The sequence below is a fragment of the Pongo abelii genome, chromosome 12 (assembly GCF_028885655.2).
Source record: "Pongo abelii isolate AG06213 chromosome 12, NHGRI_mPonAbe1-v2.0_pri, whole genome shotgun sequence".
Taxonomy (NCBI): Eukaryota; Metazoa; Chordata; class Mammalia; order Primates; family Hominidae; genus Pongo; species Pongo abelii.
This window is the reverse complement of record NC_071997.2, coordinates 59,849,431-59,867,836: the sequence shown is the minus strand read 5'-3', so window position 1 is coordinate 59,867,836 and position 18,406 is coordinate 59,849,431. Positions and strand designations below refer to the sequence as shown.

Here is an 18,406-nt window from a genome sequence, read left to right as displayed (position 1 = left end):
TATTTTGAATTCTCCCTCAATTATGCAGCTTGTCCATTTCTCTGCATATTACTAACAGTTTTTGTTTTATACATATTGATGCTTCCTTATAAAAGGGCTATTACCTTTTCATTAGATTAAAACTAGTATCAATACAAAATATCCATCTTCTATCCCATTTTAAGATCTTCAACTTCATTTCTATTTTCCTTGTAGAATACCACCACTTCTGCTTCCCCTTCTTTATTTTCAATCTTTTCAGCTAATCTTAATTTATGAATATCTCCTATAAACATAGTATAAAACTTTTTAATGCTTTGTCATTTCCTAGTGATATGGTTTGGATATTTGTCCCCTCCAAATCTTACATTAAAATGTGATCCCCAGTGTCGAAGGTGGCACCTAGTGGGAGGTGTTTGGATCTCTCATGAGTAGCCCAGTGCCCTCCCCTGAGGTAATGAGTTCATATGGGAGCCAGTTGTTTAAAGAGCCTGGCAAACCCACCCCTTGCCCTTGCTCCCTCTCTCACAATGTGACACACTAACTCCCCTTTGCCTTTTACCATGACTGTAAGCTTCCTGAGGTCCTCACCAGAAGCAGATGCTGGCACTATACTTCATGTACAGCCTGCAGAACCTTGGGCAAAATAAACCTCTTTTCTTTACAAATTACCCAGTCTCAAGTATTACTTTATAGTAACACAAATGGATTGATAAACCTGGGATTACTGACATTTACAAACCTACTCAAGCCACTTTTCGGTATGCTTTTTAAAATTTCCACTAGTGTTTTTATTGGATCAGCTCTTTTTAATTATCTTTTCATGGTTAATAAATTATATCCTTTTTGCCCATTATTTACTTGAAGTAAAATTTGGAGTCTTCATTAAAAAAACAACAACAACCAAAAAAAAAAAAAAAAAACATTTTTTTTTTCCCCACAGGGTTTCACTCTGTCACCCAGCCTGGAGTGCAGTGGCAGGATCATAGCTCACTGCAGCCTTGACCCCCTGGGTTCAAGCAATCTTCCCACCTCAGTATCCCCAAGTAGCTGGGGCTATAGGCACAGGCCACCACACCTGGTTAATGTTTTTTTATTTTTTGTAGAGATGGGGTTTCATTATGTTGCCCATGCTGGTCTCAAACTACTGGGCTCAAGCAATCCGCCTGCCTTGGCCTCCCAAAGTACTGAAATTACAGGCATGGGCCACCACACTTGGCCTAAAAAAACTCTTAAACATGATGTCTCTCCTTTTGTAGGAATTAATAGCATTAATTACAAATAATAGTACGTAATTTAGATTTATCTATGAATTGTACTAATTTTTGGCATACATTTTATTTAACCCTATCTCATCTGATATTTTGGATTTTGTTTTTATTTTTTGAAGAATAAGAAGTTCTTGAAGATAGGATGGGTAAAGAGGCTGGGCGTGGTGGCTCACACCTGTAATCCTGGCTCTTTGGGAGACCAAGGCCAGCGGATCACCTGAGGTCAGAAACTCTGGGCCAGCCTGGCCATTACGACAAAATCTTATCCCCACTAAAAATACAAAACTTAGCTGAGCATGGTGGCGCATGCCTATGGTCCCAGCTACTCATGAGGCTGAGGCACGAGAATTGCTTGAACCCGGGAGGCAGAGGTTACAGTGAGCAGAGATTGCACCACTGCACCCCACCCCGGGCAACAAAGCGAGACTATATATCAAAAATATAAATAAAAATAAATACAGGATGGGTAAAGAGTAAACTTTGAATCCTCACATATTTAAAAATGCCTTTATTTTGCCCTCTAACTAAAATATAAAATTTCCAATATGAAAAATTGTCTCCCGTCATTTACCCTGTTTGACACTCAATGTATCCTTCCAACTTTAAGAATCTGCTCTTTTTTCACTACACTGGAATTTCCCTTTCTTTTATTTTATTACTACAGTCCCTTCTTTCATCACTGTCTTTCCTTTCTAAATCTCTATTAGATACAACCAAAGGTCTACACCAACTATTCTTGTTTCTTAACTTTCCTTTCCTATTTTCTGTCTGTGTCTTTGCTCTCTGTATTTTGGGGTCAGCATTTGACTTTATCTTCTTGATCAGCATCATATACAGTCTCATCTATTTAATCTCTGAATTAAATATCTCAATTCTTATCATCATAAACTTCTAAGAAGCCAATTTTTACTTTGGATTCATACCATCCTTTGGCTTGCTTCCATCATTTTTCCCCTGTTATAATATCTTGGATATCTTAAGGAATCTCTCACTTGTTCTTGGCTTTTGTACTAGTTTGAAATACTATATAACAATTGTACTGTGGTACAATTAATAACTGATGAGCCAATATCAACACAATATTATTAAACAAAACCCATAGTTTACATTAGGGTTTACTCTGTGTTATATATTCTATGGGACTTAACATACATAAATTGATATGTTCCACCATTATATTATCATTGAGAACTGTTTTGCTGTCCCCCAAATACCCTGTGCTCTGCCTATTCATCCCATCCCTCCATCTCCCAACCCCCAGGCAACAGGGATAGTTTTCTTGTCTCCATAGTTTTGCCATTTCCAGAATGTCATATAGTTGGGATCATATAGTATGTAGCCTTTTCAGATTGGCTTCTTTCATTTAGCAATATGCATTTAAGGTTCCTCTGTGTCTTTTCATGGATTGATAGCTCATTCTTTATATCACTGAATAATATTCCATTATATGAATGTACCACAGTTTGTTTCTCCATTCACCCACTGACAAACATGGTTGCTTCCATGTTCTGGCAATTATAACAAGCTGCTATACACATCTGTGTGAAGGTTTTAGTGTGGATGTAAGTTTTCAACTCATTTGGAAAAATTCCTAGGCATACACCTGCTAGATTATATAGTAAGACTATGTTTCGTTTTATAAAAAACTGTCAAACTGTCCTCAAAGCTGGCTGTACCATTTTCCATTCCCACTAGCAATGAATGAGAATTCCTGATGCTGCACATTCTCTCCAGCATTTGGTGTGGTTCGTATTCTGGATTTCCTTGATGACACAGGATGATAAGCATCTTTCTTTTTTTTCTTTTTTTTTTTTTTTTGAGACAGGGTCTCACTCTGTCTCCCAGGCTGGACTGCAGTGGTATGATCATGGCTCACTATACTACCTCAGGTTCCCGGGATCGAGAGATCCTCCCACTTCACGCTCTAGAGTAGCTGGGACCACAGGCACATGCAATCATGTCTGATTAATTTTTTAATTTTTTTTGTAGACGGTGTCTCACTAAGTTGCCCAGGCTGGTTTCAAACTCCTGGAATCAAGTGATCTTCCTGCTTTGGCCTCCCAACATGCTGGCATTACAGGCATGAGCCACCATGCCTGGCCTTGTTTTCTTGTTTAATTTTAAGAGGTCATTGTATATTTAGAACACCAGTCCTTTAACAGATATGTGATTTGCAAAGATTTCTCTCAGTCTGTAGTCTTTTCATTCTCCTATTGTCCTTAATTTGTATCCACCTAAATACTGAGACTTAATCAATATTTTCTCTCTCAACATTATATAAGTGGAAATAAGCCATATGTATAATTTTCTTTCTCGCTTCTTTCATTTAACATTATATTTGTGAAATTCATGAACGCTATTGTATATAGCTATACTTTGGTTATTTTCATGCTCTCTAGTATCCAGTGTTTGAGTTTAACCTAGATTATCTATTTTACTACTGATGGACATTTAAATCATTTCTCATTTTAAAATCCAACAATGCTGGAAAGATATTCTTGCATGTTTATTATGGTGTATTATGGCAAATTACTGAAGAGAATATAGTTAGAGAAAAGTTGATCCATGGGGATCTTTAAATTTATAAGATATTACACTTTTTTCAAAGTGTCTTATCAACTTAAACTTATTCCCTTCATAGTGTATCAGAATTTCTATTGCTCCATATCTTTATCAACATTAGTACTGTTAATTCTTGAATAATGTTACCTCATTTGGTTCTAATTTGCATTTTACCGATATACTAAGACGACTGAACACCTTTCACATGTTTTCCCAGCCAGGTGGATTCCTTCTTTCGTAAACTGTTTGTCCTTTGCTCATTTTTTCTCTTTTGAGATGTCTATCTTTATTGTAATGATTTGGTAGGAATTCTTCATATATTCCAAATTAGTTCGTGCTGTTATATACAAATACCATTTTTCACTATGTGGCATATTTTCCTACTATCTTTTGTGAGGTTTTTTTCTTATAATTTTAATGTAGTTTGATGTTTTGTGTCTGAATCTTTTCCTTTATGGACAGTGCTTTTAGTTTTCAGTTAAGAACTCCTTCCATATCCTGAATCATAAAGATATTTCTCATATTATCTTCTAAAAGATTTATGGTTTTGGCTTTCACATTTTCATATTTTATCCACCTGAAATTCAATCTTTGGTGTATATTTTCCTCCATCATGACAGTCAGCTGTCCCATTGCTATTCATTCAAGTCTGTCTTCTATCCTCTGACCTCCTATGCCACCTAATATATATCCCAAGGATCCATATATGTGTGAGACTGTTTGAAGGTCCATTATCTATCCAATGACAATATCAGAGGATCTTAATATGATTTTTCAATTGTCTTGATATCCAAATACATTATTCTCAGTCTTAAGGAATCTCTCACTTGCTCTTGGCTTTTGTACTAGTTTGAAATATTATAATTAGGTTGTAAGGTACCCATCTTCCCTATAATAAAACTATAGAAATTTTGATTGATGCTAAATTAAATCTATAGGTCAATTTTCAAAGTGCTGATATCGTTGTAATAATAACTCTTCCAATCAATGAACATGGTTCATTTTTACCTAGGTCTTCTTTAACGCATTTTAATTTCTGAATGACATTTTAGAATTTCTCCAAAGGGGTCCTGACTATCTTGAATACGTTTTGGAGGATTGCTTTTATTAGTTTAAGGAATTCTCTCCAGTTTCTAATATACTAAGAAATTTTACCATAAGTTTATTGTATGTTTTATTAATTGCTTTTCTGTATCTACTGAAATAACTATATATTTTTTGTTTTTTAACCTGCAATTAAGTGCATTATATTAATAGACTTTGTAATATTGAACTAAGCTAGCATTTGCTACTAGAAACTCAACCAAATATATTAATGCTTGTTGTAAATGGCTGGATTCTGTTTTTAATATTTTAAGATACCTGATTTATATTTATAAATAACTCTGATCTATATTTATGCATTTACAAGTTCTTATACTACCCTCATCTGGTTTCATTATCAAGATCATGTATGCATTATAAAAGGAGTTGATACAGAAGAAGCAGGATTGAGAAAAGAAAAAACATAAAAATGCAAAAAAAATTAAGATGAATTGGCATTTCCTCGTGTCTATTCTCCGAGTATTTATAAGAACAAAATTGAAGATAAAACTGCCTAGATAGGAGATTTCTTTGATGGAAGAATTTTGACTGTTTTTTCTTCTACTTCTGGTTCACCTTTATCCTGAAAGGAATAGCCCTTTCCAGCTTAATGGGGGAAGGGCAGCATATTAGACTCTCCATCTTGAATAGGCCCAAGAGGCTGTGAAAATCCAAGTTTGAGTTATGAACTCTGGACTAAGAAGTTACCTCAACGAAAAGGCAGCTTGAGTGTTTAACCTATCTATCTACTTATTTCCCTTCGATTTAGCTGAGTAATTCCTTACTATCTTTATTAAGTACTTTAAGACTTAAATGAATATCTTATATGTTATATATAAAATGCAGCATTTCCAATTGTTTCCGGCTGAGGGATTGGTATTAATAACCTAGTCTTCTACATTCCTAAAATCATAAATATTACTTTGTAAATTTTTCTTCCAGCCCATAATTTGTATTTGCTAAAGAACGGCCATTCTATTTGTTTATTGTTGTCTCCCATGTGATATAATTGGTTTTCGACTGTTGGCTGTTTGTTCATATTTTGGACTGAAGGACTAGGTTGATTAGTATAGTTGAATCTTAAAAATATCTTTTCAGTATTATCATATTATCATTAACAATCATATTAGCAGATCTTTTAATATTGAACCATTCCTGAAATGAACTCTCCTTTATACTAGGCATATTAAATCTTTTAATATATTGCTAAATTTACTAAGTGAAGTAGATTATGTAACATCTTATGTTTTGAAATCAGCACTAAGAATGTTGCACATATTAATACATGAAATATCATATCTTTCAAAATGTTTCAATTTATACTAATAATTTAATCAGAAAAAGTAAAGAGTAATTTTAAACAGCCATATATAATGCTAGAAAATATAGACACATTTGATAAATAATGTAGTCACATAGACAGAGTGTTTTTGAGATCTGATTTGATGTTTGGGTTGTTCTTATTTTGTTTGCTGGGTACTACTAATAAAATAAATAGTGTCATGAAATATAGTCAGCATTTGTGGTACCAACACTTTGTCTCTTAATGTATAAAATGGTTCAATGAGTAAATCTGTGTTAATACTGAGTTGTTTCTTAATAACTTTGTCAAGATATAATTCCCATACCATACAACTCACCCATTTAAAGTACATAATTGAATAGTTTTTAATTGTTTGTATATTCACAGATATCTGCAACCCTTATCATAGTCAAACTTTGGAAATTTTCTTTACTTTAAAATGAAACCTATGTAACAAACCTGCACATCCTGCACATGTACCCCAGAACCAAAAATTAAAATTAAAATAATAAAATGAAACTCCATACGTACCTTTCAGCCATCACCTCTTTAATCCCTAAGCAACCACTAGTCTACTTTTTACCTCTACAGATCAATGCGGAACTAATGATTTTTTAAAAAGAAGGTATTTTGTCATTTATTCTTCAGTCAAAAAGAATATACAATAGATCTACAAAAAAAAACTCCCTTAAGGTTAATGTTCTCCACAGATCTACACTTTGAAAAAAATCAGCACACTTGAAAAGTGTCCTGCTCTTAATAGTATCAAATAAAATTGCATGCTGAAGAAGAGAGCGTGCGTTTTTCTACTGAGAGATTTAGAGATCTGTTACATTCCCAAATGTATCAGGAACACAAAAAAACATTGCTTTAGAAAAAAAAAAAAAAAAGACAGTGCGTGGAATGAATCTGATTTCTAAAGGAAAGATAACTTTTTTCAGGAAACAAAATAAAATTAGAGAATTCAGTGAAATGGATAGATATAAAATAAACAAACAAAATCAGAAATTTTTCTCCCACAGAATGACAGTAATACTAGTTAATAAATATGATGGGGGAAAAAAAACCTTCCACAAAATATTACCTGCAAAAAAATAAATAAATAAAACACCTAAAAATAGTACTTTGATGGGAAATATTATTAAATATTTTACCAAAAGACATGAAAGGCAAATAAGTAACAAAAATACATATCTTCTTTGGTGAAAAATACCAGAGCCTGAAATGTGTCAATTAATCTACAGATTTACCGCACAACCAAATTATATCTCAATTTTTAGGGGTGGGACTAGAGGTGGAAGGGTTGTAACAAAGTGATTCCCAAGTTGACTGGAAGAATAATAAAGGGATAAATAGCATATTTTAAAAAGAGGATTTAAGAGGACACACATATCTTATAAAAAATTAAGCCGGCCAGGCATAGTGGTTCATGCCTGTAATCCCAGCCCTTTGGGAGGCCAAGGTAGGCGAATCACCTGAGGCCAGGAGTTCAAGACCAGCCTGGCCAACATGGTGAAACCCCATCTCCACTAAAAATACAAAAAAATTAGTCGGGCATGGTGGCAGGCACCTGTAATTCCAGCTACTTGGGAGGCTGAGGCAGGAGAATCACTTGAACCCGGGAGGCGGAGGTTGTAGTGAGCTGAGATCGCACCATTGTGCTCCAGCCTGGGTGACAGAGCGAGACTCTGTCTCAAAAAAATAAATAAATAAATAAAATAAATAAACAAAAATTAAGCCACACAATGTCAGATACAATACTCACAACAATGTTGTATTGATTCAAGGAGCGAGAATTCAAATTATATGATCTAGAAATGAACCTTAGTGTATACATAATATAATATATAAAAGGTAGCCTTCAAAACATGTAGGGAAAGGAGAGATGGACAGACTGTTGTTTCTGCCCCCAAAACTCACCTATTAATGCCCTATCTCCCAGCATGGCTATATTTGGAGATGGGGCCTTTGGGAGGTAATTAACATCAAATGAAGTGATACAGGTGAGGCCCTAATCCAGTGGGATTGTTCTCCTTATAAAAAGAGAAGGAGAGAGCAATCCTTCTTCAGCAGGCATACACTGAGGAAAGGTCAAGTGAGGACAGAGTGAGAAGGCAGCCTTCTGTAAGCCAGGGAGAGAACCCTCACCAGTAGCTGACCATGTGGACACCTTAATCTCTGACTTCCATTCTCTAGTACTATAAGAAAATAAATTTCTGTCATTTAAACCACCCAGTCTATGATATTTTCTTACGGTAGCCTGAGCCCACTAAGACAGTAGATTATCACAATGATGTTATTGGAAGTGATGAGTCATTTTCAAAATAATTAAAGAGAGTCCAATCTCATACCCTATGCTAAAATAAATTTTTTATGGTTGTAGAAAAAGGAACTACAGAAATACTAAAATCAAATAAAGATAAACACATATGCTTTGTAATGAAGAACACATAAATTACAAAGTAAAAGATCAATAAAATTAACTACTCAAAAACGTTAAAACTTTTTGAAGCTGCAGAAAAGGTAAGAGACATTAAACTAAGAAAAAATATTTACAACATATTATCAGATGAGGTTAACATTAAGATTAACAGCTAATGTCCATGTTTCAATAATATATAGTAAAATGTTTAAAAACGTGAAAATATAAGATAAAGACAATGTATATGAACAAGAAATTCTATGAAGATATACAAATAACATGGAAGAGATTTTCAATATCAGTATTAATTTTTCTTTTATTTATTTATTTTTATTTTTATTTTTATTTTTTGAGACAGAGTCTTGCTCTGTCACCCAGGCTGGAGTCCAGTGGCACTGTCTCAGCTCACTGCAGCCTCTGTCTCCTGGGTTCCAGCAATTCTCCTGCCTCAGCCTACTGACTAGCTGGGATAACAGGCACATGCCATCATGCCTGGCTAATTTTTGTGTTTTTTGTAGAGATGAGGTTTCACCATGTTGGCCAGACTGGTCTTGAACTCCTGACCTCAGATGATCTGCCCTCCTTGGCCTCCCAAAGTGCTGGAATTACAGGAGTGAGCCAACATGCCCGACCTAATATCAGTATTATTTTTTAAAAGCATAATAAAATAAGATACAATTTCTGAAATTAGAAATTATTTTCTGTTTTTAAACATAACTTTCTGTGGAATAAAAAGAATAGGGAAATAGGCATTCTAGTAGATGCTGCTCAGAGTGTTAAATAGTTCAATAGCTTGGGAGAGCAAATGAGCAATATCTAGAACCTAAGAAATGTCCAAATACTTTTACTCACTATTTTCATTTCTTAAGAACTTGCTCTAAGTATGATCAATTGTGTAAGGATATGTTTATAACAGTATTTACTGCAATGTTTTTAATAGCTAGAAAAAAAAAACAAAAACTTTCTTAAAAGCCCAAAATATCAAATGAATCAATTAAAAATAATAATATAATCCTACAATGCAATATTATATATAAAAATTAAATCATATTCATCAATTAAATGAAAAACACAGCATGTTCCTATTTAAAACCTATTATATATTGTATAGTTTATTTATATATTCAAAAAGGGACTTTACATTTATATATCAGAAAGCTAATAATAACCATGCAAGGGATGATGACTAAAATGTTCTTAATAATCAAAATTTCTATTCTAATATAGAAACATATTTTTATAATGTTTATATGTTAGAACATACAACTCAATGGGGAAAAAGTAAAGCACTCAAAAAATGATCCGAAGACAATGGGTGCACTACCACTACAAAAAAAATGAGATCCTTAATCATACTATAAATAAGAGTAAATAACAGGTGGTTGTAAACATATAAATGTGTAAAAATCTAATTATAAAATAGTTAAGCAACTTTTTTAAAAATCTCAGAACACACAAAAACATGTAAAAAACATTTCAAGTTTGCCAGATTTTATTATAACAGAAGAATAAAATGATAAAAATGTCAGATCAAGTCCTTGGTTACACATGTACAATGAGAGAAAATTAAACTTAAGATAAGTATTATCAGATATATAAATATTTAAAAGTTCTATATACTATAACAAAAACCATAAGCAAAAATAAAAGGAAAGAAATATTTGCAACACATTCAATAATGACATATCCTCTTTGGATCAAACCCACATACATATTAACCAATCTCCTAGAACTTGCTGCTTAGATGGCACAAAGGCATCACAAAGTAATCATTTCGAATGTAAACTCATCATCTCCCCACTCCAAACTATCAAAACTGCTAACACTATCATCCAAGAAAGGAAACCATTCACCTAAGCATTTCCTTGATAGTTCTTTTCCTTTTACCTCTTATATCTAATCCATCAGAAAGTACAATTAATCTTACTTCCTAAAAATCTCTTGAATTCAACCATATCTCTCAATATTTACTATCACTCCTTGACCCAAACTATCATTATCACTTGCCTGGAATACTAGACTAGCCTAGTAATTGCTTTTGAATTCATTCTTACCCCTCATCCACTGTCCACACTTAAGCCAGAACAATCTTTAGAAATGAAAATCTGATCATCTTACTCCAAGTTATCCCACCTTCACCTTGAACACATCTACACGTAACACATTCCATTCAGCCCACTGTTTAAAAGGTCAAGTAGATTCTAAATAACATGGCATCTACCTACTTCTCTTTTCTTACTTCACCCTATGTTCTATCCACTCTGGACTTCTTTCAGGTCTCCGAGAGGGCTATGTTCCCTTAAAATAGGTTTTTACACACAGTATTTACTCTGTCTGGAACACCTGCTGATTAATTAGAAAAGAGAGTTCATGGGTCATGGATGATTTTTAAGTTTCTAGCTAGCACAACTAGATGGATACTACAGTCACTTAAAGAAATTGTTTTAATGCTAAATTATCTTCCGTCATTGACTCCTCACTATTATTCCTCAAACACTTTGAGATAAGAGCCCTTGCACTACTGTTCTTTAGGACTAAAATGATCATTTAATTGGTCTTCTTTGCATAAATGGTGACTCATTGATATTCTAATCTCCGAATGCCACTTCAAAAGTAAACAACCTGTTTCCTAATCTGTCATTCTATTTTCATTGTCTGCATTGCATGATCACTGTCTGACATTCTTGTTACATGTTTATTGGATATCTCTTCCAATCAAAATATAACTCTCTGAGAGCAAAGACTATCTATCTTGTTCATTGTCACATTCCCACTGTCAAAGCATAATCAATCTTTAAGAAACACAGAAGGAAGAAGGAAGGAAGGAAGGGAATTCAGAGCCAGCATTCTGTAACTGAAATAAAGTGGATTATCACCAAAAATATATGCCACATTAAAATCTATCAATAGATCACGGGAACAGAACATTGGGCAGCTTAATATGTTATGAACATTTTTTTTTCAAAAGGTAGCAATAGAACTGTGAACTCCAAATCAGTGTTTATAATATTAATAGGCACTATAGAAGGCAAAATGGTATAGTGGCTAAGAACATGGGCTCTAGAGTCAGACCATCTGGGTTTCAATCTGACTTCTACTTCTTATTGTATGGCATTAGGCTGGTTACCTAACCTCTCTGAGGTTCAATTTCCCAGACTATAAGGTAAATATAATAATAATAATAATAATACCTACCTTTCTAGGGTTGTATTGAGGATGAAATAAGAGAGTATGTATGAAGTAAACAGAACAACGTCTGACACATAGAGAGAATAATCAATAGACGTTAGCTGCTATTTTCTTATTGCAAAGGGCTTCTATAAAAGTGAGCTCAGTGGTAGAAAATGTGATAATTTGAAGCAGCTACTTCTATGTCCTTGAAGGACATCTACAGCTCCAAGTGAGTGATTCCAAAGACATACATATGTTGATTTTAAAGCAGTAAAACACTGAACATATAGATAATCAGCTCTAAATAACAACTTCCCTTGGGCTTCTTACATACCGAGTGGGTACGGAGTGCTGCGATGGTTTTTGAAAGTGCCATTTCCCACAGTTCATCAATGTAGGCTCTATTTACTAAGCCCTGGGTTGTATGTAAAATGTGATCTTCAACCACAAAAAAGCTAAGATTGAGGAAAAAAGAAAGCACAGCTGTCAGAAATTACAGTTTTATTACTCTCTCTGGGGTTTGACAAGCATTAAGAGACACCATCAAATGCAAAGTTAGTGGTCATTTTTTTCTTGAGGAAATTTATTCAGTAGAATAAATGAAATCAGACTACTTGGACTAAAAATTATGTCTGTGATCATGACATCTTCATGACCACTCCTAGAGAGATCAGAGTTACATTTCTATTAAATTTCTATTAAATGTTAACAATGCTATCCAGTAGTTTAAAAGGGAGGAAAATGTGTAGAGGTAATGGAGGCAAATTTTGTTATATTAAGAAAATACCCAGCCATCAATACATTTCAAAAAAACAAATTTTAAAGAGATCATAAAAGCTTATACATCATATATATATTATGTATTCTTTATATATTTTAAGAATCCAACGCACAAAATATCAAATATCAAAATAATTCCTGTCATGTGGACTTTATCATCAAAGTCTTGAAAAGGCATCGTATAAAGGTTTCAAAAATGCGAAGTTATGTTTAAACAATCTTGTGGCTTTTTGTTATTATGCATTTAAAATGTAGCTTTCATTGTCTTGCCTAAATATTCATATTAATGAAAAAAGTCTTTATTAGGGAATTTTTATGATATATTTTAATAACTACTAATTACATTGAAACAATTTAAATCTGAAAAAAATAAACCTGATGAAGAATCCAAGTTATTTCCTTTTCTTTTAACTGCAAAGTCATTATTTTGCAATTAGAACAAGCTGCCAGTATTGGGATATTTGGGAAACGCAATTCCGTACCACTACATACACCCTAGATGAGGGTGGCAAACTATATAGCCTATGGGATAAACCTAGCCCACTGCCTGTTTTTATAAAGATTGTTTTATTGGAACATAGCCATGCTCATCATTTACGTATCATCTATAGCTACTTTTGCACTATAACAACAGAGCTAAGCAGTTGTGAAAGAGACCATATGGCCTACTAAGTCTAAAATATTTTACTATCTGGCCCTTTTGGAAAAAGTTTGCCAACTTTTGCTGATTATTTGGTTCCATCTACCAAAAACAAAGAAACAAAACAAGTGTAATAAGATTACAATTCAATGTTTTTCTCACTTTATCCACAAAAATGCCCTCCAGCAATATAAAGTTGAAACCAGCAGGGTGTTCCTTTTAAATCATTAGAAAATCAAAAACAAATCTTGTCTTAAGGATTAAAAAAAGGAAAACAAAAAGAATTTCCTAAGGAAAACCTGATTTATTTTTCCAACATTCACAACTCTATGTATAGAAAGAGTATAAATTTCAATAAATATATATACATATATACCTACCCTACAATTTGATTAAAATACTTCCTGTAGCCATCTAAAGTTTCATGCTGCAACAAAGCAAAGAAGAAAAAGTTATTGTTTCTGTTTTGTTACATTAAGACTAAGTTAAAATCAGTCACTTAATCTCTTAAGGCTTAGCTCCCTAGATGATATCTGATAAGGTGAAAATAATAATATTATCTACCAATGAAGAGGAAATACGACAGCACATATCCAATACTTAGAAAAGTGCCAGACACACAGCAATCAATAAATGTTTTCTTACTGCAAGTCACATCCACCAAAAGTGGTCTCAGAATGACAGTAAACACACACACACACACACACGCACACACACACACACACATCAAAAGACATCAAGGAGGAACAGTAAAAATGTGAGAAAAGTGAAGATGGTAATCCTACCATGTTAGATGGAGGTTGAAGTACCAAACGAGCCTGTTTTCGCCTCTGTTTTCGGTAGTAATTCTCAAATGTTTCCCGGGCACCCTGTAAATAAAGAAAAGAAAATGGGTTGACACAATTGGACCAATTACTCTTATATTTCAAGGGAAAAGAGAAGGTCCCAGGTCTGGAATTTGAGGTAGTATCACATTTCTCAAAATCTGCTATTTTAACATTGATAATAACAATAGAAAATACAAATAACTATTACCATTTATTGAACCTTAGTTACAAACCTGTAAGGATGTGTACAACATATCCTGACAAGGAAACTACCAGAACTTAACCACCAGCACAACAAAGCTGGTTTCTGAATCAACTGTCTCAAATTCACAAGAATGCAGGGAAACCAACCTTTCCATAAGTTATGATAACAGGTAAGAAAATGTTCCTTAAAAAACTACAGAACATTCCAGAAGAAAAACATCCAGAATAAAAACCAGCTTTCAAATGAATCATGAACAAAGGGGCAATGGGAAGCAGGAAAAAAGCAGGAATTGAGAACGGTAAATTAGTATTCCCCCTTAGGTTATAATCCAGCACAAGATTAAACCCAAAAAACAAAAAACAAAAGCATGAAGATTCTCGGTGCACAGTTCCCACTTTTCGTTTAGGGTTTCTGGGCTTAAAATGAGAAGTGCTCTACATAATAATATCTGACTCATGAGCTGTGTACTGGGTTGAATAGTGGTTTCTCCAAATTCATGTCCTTCGTGGAACTTCAGAATGCAACCATATTTGGAAATAGGGCCATTGTGATGTAATTAGTTAAATTAAGATGTGATCCTATCAGTGGAGGGTGGGACCTTAATAGAGTATGTCTGGTGTCCTGAAAGCCGAAAAGAATAGACACAGAGACACATGGGGAGAACACCACGTGATGACAGAGGCAGAGAATAGAGTGATGCAGCTGCAAGCCAGGGAACATCAGAGATTGTTGATCACCAGCAGGCACTAGAAAAACACAACAAAAGATTCTACCCAGTCTGAGAGAGAAAATGGCCCTTCTCATGCCTTGAGTTTGGAATTCTAGCCTCCAAAACTGGGATAGAATACATTTCTGTTGTTTTAAACCACTCAGTTTATGAGGCCTTGTTACAGCAGCTCTAGGAAATGAATACAAACTCAGTGTGTTTAGATTATCACACCCCACTTATTACTGAATTCTTCTACTTTTATTTTTACTTTTGTTTTTTTTGAGACGGAGTCTCACTCTGTCACCAGGCTGGAGTGCAGTGGCACAGTCTTGGCTCACTGCAACCTCTGCCTTCTGGGTTCAAGAGATTCTCCTGCCTCAGCCTCCTGAGTAGCGGGGACTACAGGTGTGCGCCACCATGCCCAGCTAATTTTTTTATTTTTAGTAGAAACAAGATTTCACCATGTTGGCCAGGATGATCTTGATCTGTTGATTTTGTGATCCGCCGGGCCTCCCAAAGTGCTGGGATTACAGGCCTGAGCCACTACGCCGGGCCCTGAATTCTACTCTTAATCCAAAGCTTTCCTAAATAAATAAGAGTAAAAATGGAAAGAGAGAATACCAGTGTTTGTAAAGAGAACTGACTTTGGAACCAGAGACTATTATTACATTTGAATAGTGACTCTGCCCCTTACCAGCTGTACAACTGCTATAAATAGCTGTATAACTTCCTACCACTAATTTAAGTTCCACTATTTAACTTTCACTAATAAGTGTGCCATGGTTTTCTCATTTGTAGAGATGCCAACATCATATGGTTGTAATGAGGATTTAGAGGAGTTATAAAGCTCTTAGAATAGTATCTCATGCAAGCTCTTATTTTAAAAATAAATAAGATAAAATCAATGATTAAAGTAAAAGCCCTGCCCACCTAAAAAAATTATAAATGCCACGCAATACCTAGTTTAGTTTTCCTCTGCCTTCCTGAAAAATTGAAGAACTTTATTCAAGATGACTTATTTGTTAGATTCCCAAACTGGTCCTAAAAAATTGGGAAAGTCGACTTAAGGTACTAAGTCATGTAAAGACACTAATGTAGCTCAGGGGTTGGCAAACATTTTCTCTAAAAGGCAGGAGAGTAAATATATGTATGAGGGCTTAGTGGACAGCTACTCAATTCTGTTGGTGTAGTGCAAAAGCAGCCATAAACAAGACATAAACAAGTATGGCTGTGTTCCAATAAAACCTTGTTTATGGAAACAAATTATAATTTTGCACAGTTTTCACCTTTCATTAAATATTCCTTTTCTTTTGATTTTAAAAATGTAAAAAACATTTTTAGTTCACAGGCCCTTCAGAAACAGGCAACAGGCTGGATTTGGTTCATGGGTTATTGTTTGTTGAACCCTGGTGTAACTTAAAAACAACAGTTTTAAAGTTCTAAAGTGATTATAACTGTATATACCCAAGTTTTTCCTTCCTATAAAATGAAATTGAACATTAGGACAGCTATTTCAAAGCTTTTTTCATCCATACATTAATGAGGAGGCAAATGATACCATTTAAGAAAGAAGAGGAAACTGCTAGTTGGTTTGTTAAAGTTATTCTCAACTTGTCACCATTTCACAGCATAGCAGTATTATTAAATCTTAATTACATTCTGTATACACTAAAGGGCTTTTTATTTTAAGGTTAACAGCCCTAAAGGACCTTTATTATTGTAGTGTGACATTACATATTCAATATGCTTTAGAGCCAAGACACACTTACTTGAGAATTTAGAGAAAGCATTCTCTCTAATTATACCATACTATACTAATTTAATTTTTTGTTTGTTAAATGATAGAAAATACATCAGATGAACTTCTATATAAAAACCAAATCATGAACTTCTACTTAATTCTAAACTGGGTATAACTTTGCCTTTCAAGTATTCCTTCAATAGAATACAAACAAAAGACAAGACCAATTTATCTAACAGGTCTGGCTTCCCATTTACAAAAATGAGTTGGAGTTTCCTTAGTGGCTGCTAAATTCACCTTTCGTTATTCTATTCCCTCTGCCAATTTTGTCAACTCAATACTTAAAGGTGGAATTTGAGACGTAGATGTTTGACCAGTCCAGTTGAGTAATTGGTGAAGTGCCTGTCTATTCACAGAGAGGTCACTAGATGAGCTACAGAGGTTTCACTTAAGCTCCAAGCTCTTTCAATCATTAACATTTTTTAAAAAGCTGCTGAAGACATAAGCAAATAGATACAAAACAATAAGCAGGCAAGTAAAACTTGGATTTTTTCCTACTTTATGTCATTAGTATTACACTGCTCCAAAAGTTTTGTGTTAATACACACAATCTCACCAAAAACCAAGTCACTTAATATATACTAAGTGATTACCATGTGATTGGCACACTGAGAACAGTACCTGTACTTACTGAATTTATAGACTACTATGGAAGACTGACAAACTAGCAATTATATTAAAATGAACTACAGAATCCTATGGATTAAAGTAGGGTGTGTGTATGTGTGTGTGTGTGTGTGTGTGTGTGTGTGGTGGGTGGGGGAAGTGTCAAAGAAAGCTTCTTCAAAAAATGATGTTTATACTTCTAATTGACGAATGAGTCAGAAGAATAAGCCAGAAAGAGAGAAAGGGAAAAAAGTGTTCCTGGAGGAGACAAAGAGGCTGAATGGAAAAAAAGGCATCACATATCCTAAGAATCTGCAAGAAGTTCTCCACGGCTGGAACTTGAGGTGTAAAGTACAGGGCTGACAAGAGATAAGGCAGGAAAGCTTCATTATGTTAAGGTATTTGTACTCTAGCAACCATAAGAGTTTTAGATATTTTGGAAGTTGTACTGCAGACAGTAGAATAAAGAAAGGGAAAAATTAAAATTGAAAAGATCAGTCAGAATCTGAGATGTATTTAGGAGGTTTAAGCTGGAAATTAATTGGATATGGGTGATAAAGAATAGGAAGGAAAGAAGGCTGATACAAAGTTTCTAACCTGGGTAACTGGTTTGACAGTGGTTTCATCTGTGAGAGAGGGAACATAAGTAGATGGAATAAACAGTAGATCATTATTCACAGATTCTGTATTTGTGAATTTGCCTACTTGCTAAAATTTATTTGTAAACCCAAAAGCAATACTCATAGTTCTTTCATAGTCATTCAACAGACATGTGCAGAGGGGTGAAAACTTTGAGTTGCCTAATGCACATGTTTCTAGCTAAGGTTTAAACAAGGCAATGCTCTGCCTTCTTATTTTAGTTTTCATATTGTAAACGGGTGTCATTTTCATAGTCTATCCAGTGCCACATTTTTTGCATTTTTGCACTTTTGGTTGATGATCTTGCTGTTTAAAATGGCCCCCAACCATAGTACTGACGTGCTGTCTAGTGTTCCTAAGCTCAAGAAAACTGTGATGTGCCCTACAGAGAAAACCCACATGGTAGAT

General features: G+C 34.3%; 1 protein-coding gene across 4 annotated transcripts in view; it reads right to left on the bottom strand.

Annotated features, from left to right (window-relative positions):
• EXOC6B (exocyst complex component 6B) overlaps positions 1-18,406 on the bottom strand; it is a 660,637-nt gene that overhangs the window by 336,657 nt on the left and 305,574 nt on the right. For all 4 annotated transcript variants that reach the window (XM_054545544.2, XM_024241893.3, XM_063713219.1 and 1 more), the window contains 3 exon segments: positions 13,997-14,080; positions 13,592-13,638; positions 12,126-12,246 (listed from right to left, as the gene is read on the bottom strand). In XM_054545544.2, the coding sequence (XP_054401519.1) occupies positions 12,126-12,246; positions 13,592-13,638; positions 13,997-14,080 (252 nt within the window).